Genomic DNA, 20,213 nt, shown 5'->3' with positions numbered 1-20,213 from the left:
AAGCATGTAAGGTAATACATACAAAATCATGAACATTAACTTGGGTAACACTTGAAAATTGAAATATTGATCTGAAATATTGTAATCTTACTTTTAATTCACATTGATAAAATATAAGCAAGATTATAAATTTGTTTTATATCAGTATTTTATGTGCTCATTTATTGTCACAGATGACTAATTTGATGTTTCTTTTCTAGACTCTTAGTGTGGTTGAACCGTCCACTCTTGAAGTCAACACACTGTCCGAGTCAGAAGACACAGACGTAGAGAAGGTACTGCAATTGATTGAGTGATTTTATTTTATTGTTATTTTATCGTTTTAATTTATTATTTTATTATATTTTTTGATTTATTTACAGTTGTGTTCAAAATTATTCAACCCCCTGACTTGCAAGACAATTTGCTGTGGAGGATAACATTTTATGAAATCAATTTAACGAAGGCATCAGTAAAGTATTAGAGAAAGTTTGTTAATACACTTTTGAGTGATTCTGAGAATGGAAAATTGATGAATCATGATAAAATTCGAATTGGCTCTAAACATTCATGTTCAAAATTATTCAACCCCCTTTGTGCAGAATCTTTTATTCTTTAAAATCACCAATAAACGCTGTCTGTAAGTGTTTAGAAGCTTCTGTCACCTCTCTACTACAGTTTGGCCCATTCCACACCTGAAAAAGCTTTCAGATCATAATAATCTTGGTTTTCACATTGCCACTGCTTTCTTCAAATTCAACCAGATATGAAATGAGAATTAAGCCTGGAGACTGAACAGGTCACTCAAGAACATTCTATGACTGATCCCTGAACCAAGCAGTAGTAGATTTGGATGTGTACTCTGGGATGACTGTCCTGCAGGAAAGTCCATTGATCATCAGCTTCAGTTTTTGCATCAAGGCATCACAATTCTTGTCAAAATGGCCTGACACTTTAAAGAATCCATGATGTCCTTCATACAGTCATGATTTCCACTTCCTTCTACAGTAAAGAAACCCCATAACAGGACTGATCCACCTCCAAGTTTGACGATAGAGATGGTGTTCTTCTGCTTATGAGCTTTGCCTGTTTTGCAGCAGACATACCGCTGATCCATGGGTCCAAAAAGTTCCAGTTTGGTCACATCCCTCCATAAAACATTCCTCCAGAGCTCCACAAGTCTACACAAATGAACTTTAGTTAGTTCAAGTCTGCCTTTTGTTCTTCTTGATCAAGAGTGGTATTCATCAAGATGTCTCAACATAAAGGCCATACTTGTCTAGTGTTCTTCTACACACTGCTTTGAAATGGTTTTCCTCCTTTCATTGGGTCATCTTGCAAGTCTTTGGCTGTACATTGCAGATTTTTCTCAGTTGCTCTGATTAAACATTTTATGATATTGTGCTTTTTCTTCCACAACCTCAAAGGTTTTCTGGTAAAACACACACTTTAGCTAAGAAATAAGGCTGAGAGCTGTGTCTCTAGGAACTTTCAATGTCTTGGAAATCTTCATATAGCCTTAGCCTTTCTAAAGTAATACAATATTTTCAATTTTGCTTTTGTGAGATCTCTTTTGATATTTTGCTACTTAACTTCAACACACATGCATGGGCTAACTGTATGTGTAACGGCTCAAGCTAATTCTGTTTTTAATAGAGTTTCTAAAAGCTTAATTGTGTTTTGAGACTGTTACATTCCCCACCATGCAAATAAGTGATTTAAAAACAGCAATGTTGAATAGGGGTTGAATAACTATGACATAGCAGTATTATTAAAAAAATCTTATAACTCAAATATATTACATTATATATTGACAATATCACTTTTAATATTCAAGTGAACTGTTATAGATGCAAGTTTTATTATATCCTGGATCTTCAGAAAAGCTTGTATTTGTAAAGTACTGCAGTCTCTAGGTGGTTGAATAATTTTGAACACAACTGTATTTATTTATTTTGCTTTGGTAACTCATTTATAACATAATTATTTTATTTTAATTAAATTTTTTGATTTCATGTTTTCAGCTGAAAGTTGTCAGTGATCAGTCAGAGTTGGACTCCAGTATCTGTGCAGCCTCTGAAGGACTGGAAAAGGTAATTCATTATCAATTTGTACAGTCCCTGAATCCTTTGTCTGCAGTAGAATGTTTATTTATTTTTTATTTCTGTTTCCTTAATTTCAGGTGACTCTGAAGAAGGACCAGTTACTATTGGATGATCAGGACTGTGTTGAGAAGGTAATTAAATGTGCATTGCAAATTTTATGAAATGTTAGATTGATGTTGCAAGAAATCATCTCTACATAAGTCTTGCTTTTTTTCATTGTTTTCAGATGTCACCTGTCAAAGAGCATGTGTTGAATGAGGAGCAGAGCTTTTGTGCCCCAGTTGAAGGAGTTAAGGAGGTATTCACATGTTTCGGATGAACTGTTATTTCAGTGCAACAGTGATTGCTCTGAAGTCCATGTCTGCATGAACTGTACACTTTGCTGTTACTAAATGCATGTATTTAGTGACCTGTTTTCACTTTCAGTAATATTAGTCGATGTCTGAATCAGGGGTGTCCAGACTCGGTCCTGGAGGGCCAGTGTCCTGCAGAGTTTACACCGGCCCTCCAGGACCGCTCTAAATGTAGATTTGTAGTAATATATTGACCAGTACCTTTTAAGGTCTGTAACGTAAATGTTTTTAATGATTGTAAGTGATCTTATTAACTAAATGACCACAACTTCCCTGTCATTAAAAATACATTAAATTATTATTGAAAGACAATGCAGCTCGTAATGTAGTATCACATGTATGTTTTAGAATCTTTCTTTGTTGCTTTAATTTAACACTCACTGATGTTTTTTTCTTCACAGGTCTGCAGACATGTTGTGGTCACTTCAGCAATATCAAGCATGGATAAATGTGCTGAATGTGTGGGACCTGTTGCAGCTCTCAAGTGGATTGGCCTGAGATGTAAATGTTAGTATGGTGATTTGTACTCTATACATCATGACATTTCTATTTTTATCATTTTAGTATCACTAATCAACGTTATGAAGTCAGTTCAAAATGGATAACTGTTGAGTTTGGCAGTAGGAGAGAAGGAGATTTCAGACCATTGCTAATGCACAGATATGTAATACCATTAATAATAATAGGAGTGTTACATTGTTTTCACCTTACTCTACGTTTAGGCATAGAATCTCGTGTTAGCGGTTGAACGTGTCCTGACATGTGACATTTCTTTTATAGTGTGCTCCAGTTTTTGGCATAAGTCCTGCTATCTGAAGTTTCATGAATGGGATGGAAGACGGTCATCGTGTGTAAGAAAATATTTGATTTGATACATTTGTTCCATATTTTTGAGTTATCGTGCTGTAAATTAATCATAAATATTTTGACAATAGGAAGTAAGTTCAGAGGAAGATGAGCTGTCAGATGAGGATTACATACCTCAGTCAGAGTCAGACCATCAGTCAGACAGTTCAGATGAGTTGACAACAAGACCAGCACGTTACGACCAAGCTAAACTCTTAGATATACAGGAAGCTGCGTCATCTAAGTTTAGTGAACATCTGAGATCAGATGTAACTACCCTGAATGTGTCTAAGGGCAAAGGAAAAGGAGTCCTGAAGGTCATGGAAGCAGCAAGTGTGTATGATGAGTCTGATTTAATGTGTCATGAGGAGCAGTTTACTGATTTTGAGACAGACAGTGAATCAGACTTTCCCAGAAAGCAAGGCTCAGTGGTATGCAGGTCAACAGATGTGCTTATGTCATCACCTCAATCACACAATAGTAAGCTTTTGAATTCAAAAAGCACAGTAACATTGAGAGAAGAGAGGGAACGCAGCATGGCTGGAGGTGATCATTGTGTGCAGTCACCAAAAATCTCCTGTTCAGCAAATAGGAAGAATTATTGTTACATCTGTGGCAAACCTCAGTCCAAGTTAGCGCGCCATTTGAAAACTCATATGGCTGAAGTTGAAGTTGTTCAGGCTTTGTCACTCCCAGTTCACTCAAAGGAACGTAAAGCAATGCTGCAAAAGCTCAGGAACAAGGGCAACTTTCAGCATAACACTGATGTTTTACAGTCTGGAGAGGGGGCTCTTAAAATAAAACGAGCACCAAAAAGAAAGTGTGATTCAAAGCAGTTTTTGCATTGCATGTACTGCAAAGGGTTGTTTGTACGGAGAGATCTGTGGCGTCATTTAAAAAGATGTCCCTCAAAACCAGCAGCTGACAGTGAAGAGCAAGGGAGGAGGAGAGTCTTGGGCCTGGCATCTATGGCAGAGTCTTCATTCAGTCAGCACATATCACAAGGAGTTTGGAAACTCTTAGGTGTGATGAAGCAGGATGACATTTCCGCTGTGGTCAAAAATGACCTGAGTATTCTTCAGCTTGCACAGTCGTTTTTTAACAAACATGGTCATGACCCTACCAAATTTGAGTATATTCGACAAAAACTCCGTGAAGTTGGAAGATTGTTGCTGACTTTGCGTAGACAGTTTTCTGTGTACAGTCTTGAAGAAGCTCTGAAACCTGCCAATTTTCATAGACTTATTCGAGCGGTTCAAATGGTGTCTGGCTATGATGATGAGCGCCACTGCTACCAAAGCCCAAGCCTTGCCCTGAAACTGGGGCATTCGTTGAATAAGATTTGTGAAATCATTCAGTGCCGAGCACTGATGTCTGAAGACAAGGAATTGATCTCATCAACAGAGACCTTCAAAAAGCTCTACTCCTCAAAGTGGTCTGAGATGATCTCACACACTGCTTTGGTGACACTGAATGAGGCCAAATTTAACAAGCCATCAACACTTCCCTTCACCCAGGATGTCCAGTCTCTTCATCAGCTCCTTGAGAAGACTGCAGATACTGCTTTTCATAAACTACAAGAGACTGCATCTCCTCAAAGCTATGCGGAACTGGCCAAAGCAACCCTCACCAGAATCATTGTTTTCAACCGCAGACGTGCAGGAGAGGTCTCTAAAATGCCGCTGAAGGCTTTCAATGAAAGGGACGGCACTTCTCTCCATGAAGATGTAGCGATGGGCCTGAGCAAGTTTGAGCAGAAACTCTGCAGCCATTTCAGTCGAGTTGAGATCAGGGGGAAGAGGGGAAGAAAGGTTGCGGTTCTTCTCTCTCCTGATATGGTCGATGCCCTGATGCTACTGGTCAGCAGGAGAGGTACATGTGGAGTGCTAGACACTAATACTTTCTTGTTTGCTCGGCCAAACTGCCAGAGTTACTACAGAGGCCAGGACTCTCTGAGGGTATATGCAAGGGAATGTGGAGCTCAAAATCCAGAATTTCTCAGATCCACTCATCTTCGCAAGCACGTGGCTACACTCTCTCAAATCCTAAACCTGAAAAACAACGAGTTAGATCAGGTTGCTGATTTCTTAGGGCATGACATCCGTGTCCACCGTGACTATTACAGACTGCCAGAAGCCACTACTCAGCTTGCTAAAATATCAAAGCTACTGTTAGCCATGGAAAAGGGCTGCCTTCCTAATCTTCAAGGCAAATCCCTTGATGACATTGAGATTGAAGGTACGTCCATCCTAGCATGTTTAGCACAGCGGGTCTTTTAAACTCACAGGGAGGTTTAAGAAAAGTAATCTCTGAAATATGTCTTGTGTTCGTTGTCATTAGGAATGGTTTATAAATGGTGTGTGATTGTGTTATTTCACTTCTGAATGCAGATGTTTTTCATGTTCTGAGTTTTATTTTTCATTGAAGATGAGATCATCATGACGGATTCTGATGACAGTGATCCTGAAGAAAGTGAATCTGATGATGAGGCTCTTGCTGGAGCTGCGGGAAACTCCAGTAATGCTGGTATGTGTCAGCTAAGTTTTTTTTATTTTTAAATCATCAAAGTCAAAAATTATATTGGGTAACACTTTATTTTAGGGTCTCTAAACTACAGTGGTTTGAGTGTTGGCCCCCTTCCTGATTTCTTATTTTTTTGCATGTTTGTCACACTAATGTTTCAGATTATCAAACAAATTTAAATATTAGTCAAAGGTAACAAATTTAAAAGTAAACACATGCAGTTTTTAAATGAAGGTTTTTATTATTAAGGGAAAACAAGATCCAAAACTACATTGCCCTTTGTTCAGAAGTGCCCCCCCCCCACCTTTGAAACTGGTTTATCACACCTGAGTTCAGTTTCTCCAGCCACACCTCTTCACAGTTAAGAAATCTCTTAAATAGGACCTGTCTGATAAAAAGTGAAGTAGACCAAATGATCCTCAAAAAACTAGACATCATGTCGACATTCAAAAATATGCAGACACAAATGATAAAGAAAGTAATTGAGATCTATCAATCTGGAAAAGGTTATACAGTTTTGGGACTCCAATGAACCACAGTGAGAGCCATTTTTCACAAACTAAAAAAAGTAAAAAGTTTATTTGATTAGTGTTTTTTTACGATACAAATAATTGCAAAGCAACTTCACATAAAATTAAGTTTCTACACTATTTAGTAGTAGCTTATAAGTGGTGACTGTCAGTTTATGTGCATATGACAGGAATCAGACATAATCAACCAGACGATGAAAACTATTAACAGCAATTATAATGTGATTGCATAGTAAGCAGCAATATTTGTTAGTTCTGTATGTTGGTTCAGTGTTAACATCATCTGAGTTCCTCTGAGGGGTCAGCATCATCTCTTCTCAGGTGTTCTGGATCCAGACTGGTGCTTGTGTAAATCCTAGTTACCACAGGATGTCAATCCCAGCAGAAACAGAGAAACAAATTGAGGCATCATTAGCATAGCTGCTGTTCCAACCAAGTACAATTAATTAGTTTAACCCGAGCTAAATTTGATCAGATACAACTGCAGTCACAAATTATGAGATGCATTATTGCTAATTGAAAAATATGTTTTTAATCTAGATTTAAACAGAGAGAGTGTGTCTGAACCCCGAACATTATCAGGAAGGCTATTCCAGAGTTTGGGAGCCAAATGTGAGAAAGCTCTACCTCCTTTAGTGGACTTTGCTATCCTAGGAACGACCAAAAGTCCAGCGTTTTGTGACCTTAGGGAGCGTGATGGGTTGTAACGTGGTAGAAGGCTAGTTAGGTACGCAGGAGCTAAACCATTTAGGGCCTTATAGGTAAGTAATGATAATTTGTAACTGATACGGAACTTAATAGGTAGCCAGTGCAGAGACTGTAAAATTGGGGTAATATGATCATATTTTCTTGACCTCGTAAGGACTCTAGCTGCTGTATATGGTGGTGGTAGTGTCATGGTCTGCTTCTGGACCTGGAAAACTTACTGTGATAAATGGAGAAATCTGCTGTTTACCAAAAAATCCTGAAGGAGAATATCTGGCCATCTGTTGTGACCTCAAGCTCAAGCAAACTTGGGTTCTGCAGCAGGATAATGATCCAAAACACACCAGCAAGTCCACCTCTGAATGGCTGAAGAAAAACAAAATGTAAGAGTGGCCTGGTCAAAGTCCTGACCTGAATCCTATTGAGATGCTGTGGCGTGACTTTAAAAAGTTGTCCATGCTTGAAAACCCTCCAATGTGGCTGAATTACAATTCTGCTTAGATGAGTGGACCAAAATTCATCCACAGCGCTGTAACAGACTTTACATATAATTGGAAGTTATCGCAAACACTTGATTGCAGTTGTTGCTGCTAAGGGTAGCCAAACCGATTATTAGGTGTAGGGGCAAACATTTTTCACACAGGGTAATGTAGTTTTGGTTTTTGTTTTCCCTTAATAATAAAAACCTTCATTTAAAAACTGCATGTTGTGTTCATTGGTTTTCTTTGACTTATATTTACATTTGTTTGATGATCCGAAACATTAAAGTGTGATAAACATGCAAAAAAATAAGGAACCAACACTTTTTCACACCGCTGTAGTTTCTTATTAGTGTGCGTAGTAGTAGTAGTAGTAGTAGTAGTAGTAGTGGTGGTGGTAGTAGTAGTAAGCACTTATTAATAGCTTATTTTACATGACCTTATTCTACATCCCTAATCCTACCCAATACCTTAATGTAACAACTATCTTATTTACTTTTAATAAGCAGAAAATTAGGAATTTGAGGGAAAAGTTGTAGTTAATAGTGTTCCCTATTATAAAGTGTTACCTTGTATTATATTAGTCCAGCATTTATAACAGGATATTACTAAAATATATATATATTATTTATTTATTTTTTTTTTATTTTTTTTTTAATGACTGATTGTCTGCAGGTGTTCAGAAGATGCCCATTGAGAGCACCACTGAACTTCCTGAAGGTACCAGAGGTTTAAATTGCAATGGCACCATCAATGTTGCAAAGCACATGAGCTCTCGTAGAGTTAGAACTCACTAAAGTGTGTATTCTTCTGTACAGAGAGTGAGAGTGAGGCAGAAACTGAAAACCCACGGAGAGGGCAGAAGGTGTCCTGGTCAAATGCTGAAGTTACAGCTGTAATGAAACATTTTAAGGGCCACATAGCTAAAGGAAAACTGGCCACACTGACTGAATGCCAGCAGTGTAAATCTGCTGAGGATCCTGTTTTGGTGAGACGCAGTGCACAGAACATAAGGGATTTTGTAAGAAATCGAGGAATTAGCTTAAAAAGGAAAACCCAAAGCAAGTGATGTTACAGTACATTTTGTGTGTTCTTGATGCCATTCAATTAACATTAGCACTTTGGCTGTTGTTTTTATTTCCCATAGTGCAATACTGTTATGCCAGCAATTCATACGAATATCTCCTTGTAGAAATCGAGGTTGACTGTTAGTTTGTCAAAAATTACAAAATTGTGTCAATTTCTCATTGATTTTTGGATGACCTGTCCCTTAAAGAGAATTTAACTTCCAGAATGAAAACTGTCATCATGTACTCACCCTCCACTTGATCCAGACCTGCATCAGTTTCTTTCTTCTGTTGAACACAAAACAAGATCTGTTAGTATCTGAACAGTTAATGGGCATCATTGACTTTCATAGTATTTTTTTTTTTTTCTTCGTACTATAGAAGTTAACGGTGCCCATCAACTGTTCATAAACTAACAGATCTTGTTTTGTGTTCAACAGAAGAAAGAAACTGATGCAGGGCTGGATCAAGTGGAGGGTGAGTACATGATGACAGTTTTCATTCTGGAAGAAAACCATTCCTTTACAGATAAATCTATTTCTCTACACATCTGCAGCATGTATTGTGTGCTCAGAGAGTTAATCTCATGCACACTGTGTGTTTAGTGAGGTACTTACAACATGAGGATTGCCTTTTGATTTGATTTATAGTTTTTTTTTTTTTTTTTTTTTAGTTGGTGAATTACACTTAATTATTTGATGTTTGTTTTGTGTGGCATTCCTTTTTTTTTTTTTAAGATTACCCGTTTAATTAATTGGCGAATTTGACAACATGTTTATTTTTATTTCACAAATTTAAGTCATTATTAAAGTACTTCTAAAACACATTGGTGTCTGTAATGTTGTGTATTGTGTTAAAGATCCTGTACTCTTTAACCACCTCAGTCTTAGTAATGCAGCATAGGGACATGTCTGTGTGTTGTGTATGGGGTCACGTACCTGTAAAACACATTGGTCCCTGTAATCCAGAGAATGGACATGTTTTGTGTATTGTAAAACGAGTGTCCTCATAAATCAATCGGACCCTATAAATACCAATTATGTAATGGGCGGGAACATTATAGGAGGGGCGTGACAGTCCTTGTGTACCACCAAAATATCATATTGTCATATTATCCATTCTATTGTGTGTAAAGAAAATCCAAAGTGATATTTGTGTTCTGCAGAGTAAAACAAATTTTTTGATAGTTTTATCATCTCTGTAGGACACCGGGAAAGGGGTGTCCCCTTAAACCACCATCCAACTGGTTTGGCCATCAGAGTACTGCTAAACCACAAAAACCAGTATGTGTGTGTGTGTGCGTGCGTGCGTGTGTGTGTGTGTGTGTGTATTTTTTTGTATTGTAAATATTTAATGCCAATTCATTTCACTGAAACATTTTGCCCAAGGTTGTGAGATGACTACTAATTCACAGTCATCCCCAGCACCCAGACTAATCAAACATACCAAACAGCTGTGAATAAGTAGATATAACAATGGGTGTTGATTCTAAACATCACCAAAGACAAAATAGCCTGGTTTGTGCCCATCTCTCCCATCACAGATTTAGTTTACACTCATTCATGTCAAAATTAATAATTTGTTAGTATGACCACAGAGTCATCCTCTCTGATATTTCTTTCTTCTTTTAATGGATGAGATTTCTGAGGCTCAAATTAAACACTTTGAATGTTGTATATCCCACAGCTTTAGAAAGTGCACTGGGAATACATGGCCCTTAACTGATAGATGAAGAAATATTTTCTCTTTTATCATGACAAAAGCATTCTGTGGTGGAATACAGCAGAAATTACTCCTTTATTTTTATTTTATTTTTGGCATTCTGAAACCTGCAGCATAAGGCTGGTCCATGGAGATGAAGACCATTGATTGTTGCATTAAACACAGAAAATAAATGACAGTAAACAGAAGAAATATTTAGAGTAAGTCCCAGCAATAAAATCAATAAAGATTGGTACCCAACAACAAAAACAACATATCATCACAATAATAAAACAGAAGGCTGAATACCTTATTGGATATGCAATTGCACCATAAAAAATAAACATTGCAGCATTAGCACAACCAAATGACCAACTATACATGTGATTAGATTTTCAATCTCACAAAACAATGAGGCATCTTACCTGTAGACCAAAGTTTCATCTGCCGAGCTGTTATACTGAATCTGATACATCCTGATACCAGGGAAATGTTGTTGCGAAGGCCATCTGATGAGTGCAGAATTTGCCGTAAGCTCAGCAAGTACCACCTTCCTCTCCTGAGACCTGGTCTCATTGCTTACGGATGAAGTCGACTTGGCAGAGGTTAGAATATCAGATGGTCCTGGATCAGGTTCTCTGATTCGGTTAGTGCTGTTAGCTAGGTGCGGCAGTGGGTTTACCACCAACTCCACCGTGCCTGTAGACTCCCCAGCGGCGTTTGATGCAATGCAGGTAAAGACTCCTGTATCCTTCAGTGAAGTGATGTTGATCTCCAAGCTTCCATTGCTAAAGCTTAAAGTGCGGGAGGTGTTGGCAGCTAGACGGCCCTCTGGGGAGATCCAGTGAACATCTGGGTCTGGGTCTCCATTGGCTTTGCATTTCAGACTAGTGGGCTGGCCTTCCATGGTGAAGGTTTTGGGAGATTTCCTTGTAATAACAGGTGGATCACATATGAACTCCTCCTCTGGGATGGTCCAGAAGTACTTTGCTGTAAGGTCAGGAGGTGATGCACAAGTTTCCAGGTCATCCTCTCTCGTTAGCCTCCTTAGCCAGAGTAGCTCACAGTTACAATGCAGTGGGTTCCCTCCAAAACTTAAGACGAGGGAGGAAAGGGGTGACCCTTTTGACTTGGCATAAACTGGAATCCTAAGGAACAAGGGGTCAGGGGGGATTTTCTTTAGCTTATTGGAAGTCATATCCAAACGGGCTAGTTTGTGTAGGTTTGAAAAGACCCCTAGAGGCACGTTCTCTATGAGGTTATGGTCCATGTTAAGAGTGTTCACATTGGTGAGGCGTCCTATAGTCTCCCATGGTATTTCCACCAGGTTATTGTATGAGAGATCCAGGTCCTCAAGAGTCCCCAGAAAGTCATCAAATGCATGTGGAGAGATGTTGTGCAGTTGATTGTTGGCAAGGATAAGATGCCGAAGGTTGGTGAGTCCCCGGAAGTGGTCGTCCGTGATGACGCTTAAACGGTTACTGTCTAGATGCAATGCACGCAGCCGCTTAAGATCGGCAAAAGTGTAAGGCATAATTTGGCTAATGGTATTGCGGGACAGTGTCAGGTGCAGGAGACTTGTCATGTTTGCGAAGTCCCTTCTCCTCACCGCTGTGATGAAGTTCTCGGTGAGACGCAGCTCTACTGTACGCCTGTCAATGACTGTTGGCACGAAAAGCAGGCCGGTCTTGGCACAGAGGATAGTTAGAGATGGTGACAGGTTCTGGCACATGCAACGCTTGGGGCAAAGCTGTCCCGCCGTAGACACAGCCAGCAGCAGCAGGGAGAAGATCAGCCACTCCATCTCTCGGGGGAACTGCAAAACAAGCAAACACAATGTGCCAGTGTGATGAAAATTAATGTAAATGCACTCTCCACTCAAATGTTGAAAGCAAATGACTTTGTAAAATGCACTGTCCATGTATTGGACAGAAACAACATCATGCTTTTGACAGTGGCCTAGAGTAAGGTTAATATTTTGTAAAGTATTTTAAGTAACTCTTGGGCTCTGTATACAAATCCACATTGAAACCTGATGTTCTGTTTGGGGTCTCTGAGATTCCAAGGTTATTTTAATTCTGGTTGATAATTCATTACTTTTACTAATCTCATGTGAACTGATTATAAACATCATTTCAAGGTTCAACTGTGCTGCATATCAAATGTTACATAATTTTGGGTCTTAAAGACCCCTGGATATAAAACATTAATGCAATTATAAAAAAAAAAAGTAAGAATCCTTGTACCATGAACTGTACCATGGTAACAGCACACATTGGCCTTTCCCTGTTATGATTGCACAGTAATGTAGAATTGACTCATTATAAGTACGTTTATGTGGAGATGATGTAAGGTGGCAGAAATATCTAACCTCTTGAAACTCTTTTAAATATCATAGTCCACACTGTAACAATAGAAATTCATCATGTTTGCCCAAAATCGAACTAGAGTCATTTGAGTGATAACATAGAAATATGAGAGGAAAAAAGAGACCAGTACAAAGAATTCCCACATGTTCAATTCCACCTTCTCATCTCAGTAACAATAAAAACAATTTCCATGTTACAGATGAGTTTCATTCCAAAGTACAGTAGCGGTCCTTCATGAAATAAGTGCATCTCAGTAGGTCTCGAGGCTTATAATAGAGATTATCTTTGTGTATATTAGGATGCCATGAAACAGGATTTAAGTAACAATTTTACAGAAGCACTTCTGTCTTGCTTAAACAAAGTTGTGGTAAATTAGTGTTTGCTGAGATGCATATGACAAGCTTTTTAATAGATTGAGAGCTGTACTTGTGTGGTTATATTATGACATCATAAAGCTGCTCCTTTGGATGCCAGTATTTATGACATAATTTATTCTGCTCCAGCCATTGGCTTTACAACATAAGAGTGACTGTTATATATATATATATATAATTATTATTGTGTGAATTAAAAAATAAATAAATAAATAAATATATATATATATGTCATGCCACTGCCTGTATTAAAAATTCTAAATGTGAAAGAATAATGTGGTGTAATGAGAACCAGAGCTGAATGTGGTGCATAGTCTGGAAAGTGTGAAAAGAAAGGCGATATTTCCTGCAATAAAATGTAAATGGGAAAGGAAAAAAGGAAATGTGCAATTATATACACATACATACATACATACATACATACATACATACATAAATGTTTTATATTTATTTACTTGTTATTTAGAAATGAACACAGAGCGAATCCAATTTAACCATGGACTAGTTACTTTGATTGTAATTGCCTTAAGCAAGCCACAGTGATTTGTTTTTCATTTAAAAAAAAAAAAAAAAAAAAAGATTGAAGAAAAGAAAAAACAAAATGGGTATAAATCAGACAAATTGTCTCATGGGGCTTGTTTGAAGGCTTCTCTGATAATCAGATTCATAGAACGTTATCTCTGATGTATCAATCTGATTTGGAATCCAGTTAAAAGTGTTTTTCTGCACCATTGGTGTCACCAAAGAGCGTGCTGTTCTTTGTACTTTATTACGGAGTTAGCAGTTTTTAAATGTTGATGATTTGACAACTCTGGATCATTTCATTCTTCAAAGCTCATCTCAGAGTTTATGAGCTCAAACCTTAGTGAAGTTTGGGAGCAGATTATTGATTGATTAACAAAACAATACTTTTATTTAGAAAGAGTGGATTCAATTGAACAAAAAAGACTATAATCCAGATTAATAATTTTCCAAAATATTTATTTTTCAATTGCTGATGTTTTGGACTTTCTATTCATTAATTTTGTCAAATAAATAAGAAGGCAAAATAATCTCACTGACCTCAAACTGGTAGTGTCTATTAGGGTATATTGTAGTGTAAAGACAGTTACAATTATTATGTTTTATTTATATATGTAATTATATATGTATTAAGAATTATGTTTTAGAATTTGTTTGTCATTAATCTGACAGACAAGCAGACCAGCTGCAAACTCAGTGTTAAAATGAACATTTTCAGGAAGACTGGCATGTATAAAATAGCATGTATACCTTAAACTAAAGATAATTCTTCAATCACTGAATCAAGCTAAAGCCACATAGTATACAGTATTAGGACTATCCACTGGGAATTAATGAAAGATTAGTTCATGGCACTACTCAGACACAAACCTAAATACCCTTCAGAACAGTAGCCAGTCCTTCTTCTGAAACCTCTCCATCTGTAAGAAGCTCACGTTCAAAGAACGACCGGTGGATAAAACTAGCTGAACTAGAAAGATTCTACTAGTGAGAGGCAGAAAGTGATTTACGGAGTCTTTCTAACATTCTGTGCCTCTGCGACTGACAGAATTCCTAGCCCAGAGAGCTCTGACACAATGGAGATGGATTACCACGTCCATGTCTGCTTTCTACCCGAGTGCCCATGGGCCCGGTGAGGTAAAAGTGTGGTAAATCGATCTGAACTTCCTTTTCCTCGAAGGCAACCTCACCTTTTTCTCTCTCTCTCTCTCTCAGAACTCTGACCAGCTGCAGCAGTATTTTGCTTGCCTGTTTTGTCTTTGTCTGTCTATTCAAAGCGTCTGCATATTAGTTGCAACTACTTTGCTGCAATGCATTGTTGTGCATCATCATGTGACTCAAACCCCTTTGTGCTTCAATCAATGTCATCCAGTGGAGAGCTCTAGAATCAAGCAATCACAGTAATCATATGCTGCCTTGGGACTTGAGACGCGACCCACAGGGCGGATGTCATACTTGTCTGTCACTCACAGTATGCGCCAAATTATGAACTGAATGAAAGCTACTGTTCTGGGCTCTTCAATTAAAAATTCACAATGGATTTAATTCGGCACAGTGGAGGCCCAGTCGGGTGTTATCAAAGATGGATACCCCTGTGGGGTGCACCAAATTGGCTTAAAAAACACAAAAATAAAACTCCAAAACCAGTATAGACACAAACCCTGAGCGTTTTATCCTGGATATCAGCTGTCTCCAGCTCCCATTCAGCTCGGGTAAAATAATGCCCATTAGTTCATGTTGCTATGACAATCCACAATGGAGAGTGCATTTATCACATCCTATTATCAAGCATTCTATCTTAACAGTGGGCCTGTGGCTTGCTTCTCAGTATTGAACACTGATCTGAATTATATCAACACAATGACAATCCGCAGAAACAAGGATTTGTTTTTGTGAGCCAAAACAGATGCTTCAAGTACATAACACATTCAGAAAACAGCAGTTAGCCATTTCTACTGTTTCCGAGGCCTGTGTATCCATTACAATCCTCCTAGCTACTGAAGGCCTCATTTGAGGATGTTCCCTGGTCCATTTAAATAAATAACTAAACCAAACTAGTAGGTACATTTTGCAGAGGTTTTCACTTAAAGGAATAGTTCACCCTAAAAAATTCCAAGATGTAAATTACTTTGTTTCTTCAGCGAAAAAGATTACACATCACATCATTTGCTCACCAATGGAGCCTCTGCAGTAGCTGTGCACCGCCAGGATAAGAGTCTAAACAGCTGATAAAAACACCATATTGATCCATAAGTAGTCCACACAATTCCATCAAGTCCATCAATTAACGCTGTGTGAAAAGCTGTTTTTCTAAGAAGCAAATCCATCATTAAAGCATTTTAACTTTAAACTTTGCTTCTGGCTAAAATATGAGTCCATAATCCATAATAATGCTTCCTCCAGTGAAAAGTCAAAACAAAATGTTTAAAATGTCTTCAATTATTATACTTGTAAATTCATTTAAAAGTATAAATATTCAATTCAGTCTGTCAATTAATATTAATTTACTGTAGGTACAATGTAAAATAAATAAATGCATACATACACACACACTGCACTACCAAGGACTAGAATGCTCCAGGATTTGTACTTATTTATATATATATATATATATATATATATATTTTTTTTTTTTTTTTTTTTTTTTTTTTTTTTTTTTTTGATATGTTGGTGTTATATATTTAACTGGGATGTTATAAGTTGCACGCTGAGTAAATACAGCTGAATAAAACATTCCAGACTGCAAAACAACACAATTTGATTATTTTAAAGGTGATTGTTATTACACACACACACACACACACACACACACACAACAAAATCTGGTCCTCAAATCTGTTTGGCTGAGAGGAGTGCAATTTTCTAGTGTTAACAGAAGTAGAATATTGTGTCACTAGCACAGTGAGAATATTGTGTCACTCCATTTGCAATATTTCTTGCAGCAAGCGTCATGGTGGCCTCACAAATCCACTACAATAATAATAATAAAAAAAACAATATTAAAAAAAGATAGCATTGGGAAACAGCTGTGTTTGTGTTCGTGGTGGTGATTTGAGTTACATTGTTCAGCCATTAGACGGCAACAAGAGACTGTTTTTTTTCTGAATGAGTAGCAGTAAAGACTTTTATGTTGAAAGAGGCTGAAACAGGGTTGTAAACAAGGAAGTAATTATTGACTTTCAACAACAGCTATAACATCAGAAGTAACCCTTAACAGATAGAATAACGACAAAGATATCATTTTATCTAGCGAACGTCCAAACTAATGTTTTAATGTGAATATGAAATTGACCTGAAGAATGAATGCTGTATCAGAAGCAGGTAATCACACTCACTCAGTTCATATCTCTCTCAAAATACTCTACTCCACATAATATAGTAATACAGTAAGCTTTCAATAAAGCAACTCAACGGTCCTTCGTTACTAGTTCTAAAGTTACTTTTTGGATTTGAAACGGGGGCTTGGGCTCAGCTGTTAAACTGTCAAACTGATTTTGAAACCGTGGCGGAAGTTTGCTCAAAAGAGGGTTTTTAAAGACACTCCATTGTTGTTTCTTATTTGTTTACACAATTGTGCTGTCAAACTGTTGTATAAACGCAATAACACACTCATAGCCGTGCAATATTGCTGTTTATTGGCATGTTGTGATTCAGGCACGTGCACACATAGACATCAAGCACCTCGAGCACCAGCCCCTTTTCTTCCTCGAGAGAAAGTGCTCTTTCTTATGGGTGTTTTTTTATTTTTTTTTTTATTTTTTTTTGTATATATGTGTGTGTGTGTTTCTGTTTGTGCACAGCCTTCCTGGTCAAGCAAAAAAAAAAAAAAAAAAAAAAATTCTAATTATCAGGTCGGGTCTGAAAATGGTGAGACTGTTTTGAGTGACATCTCCTCAGCACAGCAGTGTAACACATATTGATTGGTGCATGCACATTACAGAGCAAAGAGCCGCAGAAGTCAATCCCTTCCTCCCTTTCCAGTTTGTCTTGGTGTGGAGGTGAGTGGCAATGAACACAAGACTAAGCTATCTGTGCCTCGAATTTACAGCTAATTATCCAAAGGACAAAAGCCAGTTATAGTTAATTTGTCTTACTAATATCCATGACTCATGAGTTAAGGCAATATAAGAAGTCTAGGTTTGACAAGGTGCCAGCACCTTGGTAGTTCCTAGGATAGCAAAGTCCACTAAAGGAGGTAGAGCCTTCTCACATTTGGCTCCCAAACTCTGGAATAGCCTTCCTGATAATGTTCGGGGTTCAGACACACTCTCTCTGTTTAAATCTAGATTAAAAACACATCTCTTTCGCCAAGCATTCGAATAATGTATCTTTTTAATTGTGAGTGTAGTTGCATCTGATCAAAGGTGCATTTTTATTCATTAGCTTGGGTTAAACTAATTTTACTTTGTTGGATCAGCAGCTATGCTAATGATGTCTGTATTTTGTTTCTATGTTTTGCCACGGGATTCACATCCCGTGGTAACTAGGATTTACACAAGCTCCAGTCTGGATCCAGAACACCTGAGAAGAGATGATGCTGACCCTCAGAGGACCTCAGATGATGCTAACCCTGAATGAACAAACAGAACTAACAATTATTCCTAAATGTGTGACTTAATCATATAATAACTTAATTAATAATATTGATAGTTCATCGTCTAGCTGACTACGTCTTGTATTATTATTATTTTTTAGTTTTTCTAAAATCCTGTCAAATGTGCACAAACTACTAGCTACTACTAAATATTGTAGAAACATAATTTTCTGTAAAGTTGCTTTGTAACGATTTGTTTTGTAAAAAGCGCTATACAAATAAACTTGAATTGAATTGAATTGAATTGACAAGGGACATATCGAGGAGGGGTGGCCCCTTTTTAAAATAGCCAATAGCGTTTTGGTTATATTTGATCAGGCTAGCGCCGTTGAGCTTGTTTAAAAAGGCATTTGAAAGCAACTCTCTAAAAGATTACCCATCCCCACATAGCAAACGGACTTGGCCCAAATGTGGCCTTAAGCTGGCACTGCTGGCCTCCTGCTGGCAATGGCATGTACCCTTTGAGCCAGAGCTGGGCCATGTGTGGGAATGACGGCATGGCGGGGAACCGGCAAACAGTATCCTGGCCGATTGTTAGTGGGAGGAGTGTGGCCCAGATCAGTCAGGTGATACAGTATGTGGCCCAAATCAGGCTAAGATTTGGCAGCATATTATGTGACCCATGATAAACAAGATAAATACAATATTGCATGATAATGGTTAAATGATCACAGACATTTTAATGAAGTGTAGAATTGTTAAAATCTAGTCTTTGAAATTGCAAGTCAAAACAGAATGAAACATTATCATTTCAAAATTAAGCAAATCAGTCAAGTGCATTAATCTGCACTTAATTATAATTTCATTAAATGTTCAATTATTCTTGGTACAAATAATCTTAGAATCCTTACATGAAGAGAGAGAGAGAGAGAGAGAGAGAGAGAGAGAGAGATTGAGAGAGAGAGAGAGAATTTAACCGTTATCATGTAATATTTATTTGGTTTACTATGGGACACACACTGATCTATAATAGAGAGTGGGGGCACATCATTTTTATTAGTATGCTGTCACGCACAAGCATTAAATAAAATGATCATGAGAGTATTTTATTATTATTTAAATCCTCTTTATCCATGTAATGCTTCGTGTGAGGAACGGATCCAAATTGGCTCTTGCCGGTTTCGTCATAGATTGCAACATACCGTGTTTCCCGTGATGCGTGTTTTGAATGAAAAACGCGCACCTTGACGGAGTGGATCGGGATAGTATTTTCAGCGATTAACAATTGAAATTATCCACTGCTCCTCAAGATTCTATTATATTCTGCCTGAGAGGACTGCAACTGAAATGCTTCATCATTTGGACTACTGTGATACATCTGCAATAAATTATAATGAGTTACATGTGTCTATCTGTTACGTTTCTCTCATAGACAGTATACTTTATACACTCACTCTTTATTGGTTGATCTGTTCTTTATAAAAAAACAAATAAAAAAAAAACAAAGCAATAGTTTTTTTTTTTTTTTTTTTGAACCAACACTATGTTGCTGTCTGGTTTACCGAAATGAGCATTTCACAAAATGAATAATTGTGATTATAGTAATATTCAAGGCAATAATATGAAATATTAAGATTCTGTATTCCCAGACAGCAATATAGTGTTGGCCCAGATCCGGCCCACATCTGGCCTGCTTGAAATCCATGCGGGCCACATGTGGGCCACTTCAGGGCCGTCATTCTTTGCGGTACTTGGGCCGAGGGAAGAGTGATTGTGTATTAAACTCTTAGTAAAACTAAATAGTGGTCATAATCAGGCTGTTTAAGTTAGTTGTAAATGTTTTTAATAAATGCCGGCTCACACATATGATTCACTCTGTGCAATTGTGTCTTTGTACTGGAGCCAAAGTCCAGATGTGAGTTGCCACAGTTTACGTGAACAATGTGAAACCAGACCTCATTTTCACCAATCAAAAGCATATTTGCACAGTCTGAATCGTCTGAATCACCATTCACTGTACAGGAAATACTAAACTGTGACCAAGTGACTACAGAGATACATTTTGTCAATGCTGATTTAAGTTGCTTGGTAACATCCCAAATGACTTATTATTCTATTCGACTGAT

General features: G+C 37.6%; 2 protein-coding genes across 3 annotated transcripts in view; one reads left to right on the top strand and one right to left on the bottom strand.

Annotated features, from left to right (window-relative positions):
* Nucleotides 1-200: 200 nt before the first annotated feature.
* LOC113098803 (uncharacterized) lies at nucleotides 201-8,878 on the top strand (the record flags this gene model as incomplete). Its single annotated transcript, XM_026263894.1, has 9 exons — nucleotides 201-275; nucleotides 2,004-2,072; nucleotides 2,162-2,215; nucleotides 2,311-2,382; nucleotides 2,839-2,944; nucleotides 3,218-3,288; nucleotides 3,373-5,809; nucleotides 8,196-8,240; nucleotides 8,339-8,878. Coding segments are annotated over 7 exons (2,637 nt in total), but the record flags the coding sequence as incomplete, so codon positions are not given.
* A 1,431-nt stretch (nucleotides 8,879-10,309) lies between these two features.
* Nucleotides 10,310-20,213, bottom strand: part of LOC113098802 (leucine-rich repeat and fibronectin type III domain-containing protein 1-like protein) — a 77,312-nt gene continuing 67,408 nt past the window's right edge. For both annotated transcript variants that reach the window (XM_026263891.1, XM_026263892.1), the window contains one exon: nucleotides 10,310-12,104. In XM_026263891.1, coding sequence (XP_026119676.1) covers nucleotides 10,710-12,092 — 1,383 coding nt within the window. In that variant the 5' untranslated portion in view covers nucleotides 12,093-12,104 and the 3' untranslated portion in view covers nucleotides 10,310-10,709. The remainder of the gene's footprint in view (nucleotides 12,105-20,213) is intronic.

Source organism: Carassius auratus, unplaced genomic scaffold (genome assembly GCF_003368295.1).
Source record: "Carassius auratus strain Wakin unplaced genomic scaffold, ASM336829v1 scaf_tig00216680, whole genome shotgun sequence".
Classification (NCBI taxonomy): Eukaryota; Metazoa; Chordata; class Actinopteri; order Cypriniformes; family Cyprinidae; genus Carassius; species Carassius auratus.
This window is presented reverse-complemented; position numbering and strand designations above follow the sequence as displayed.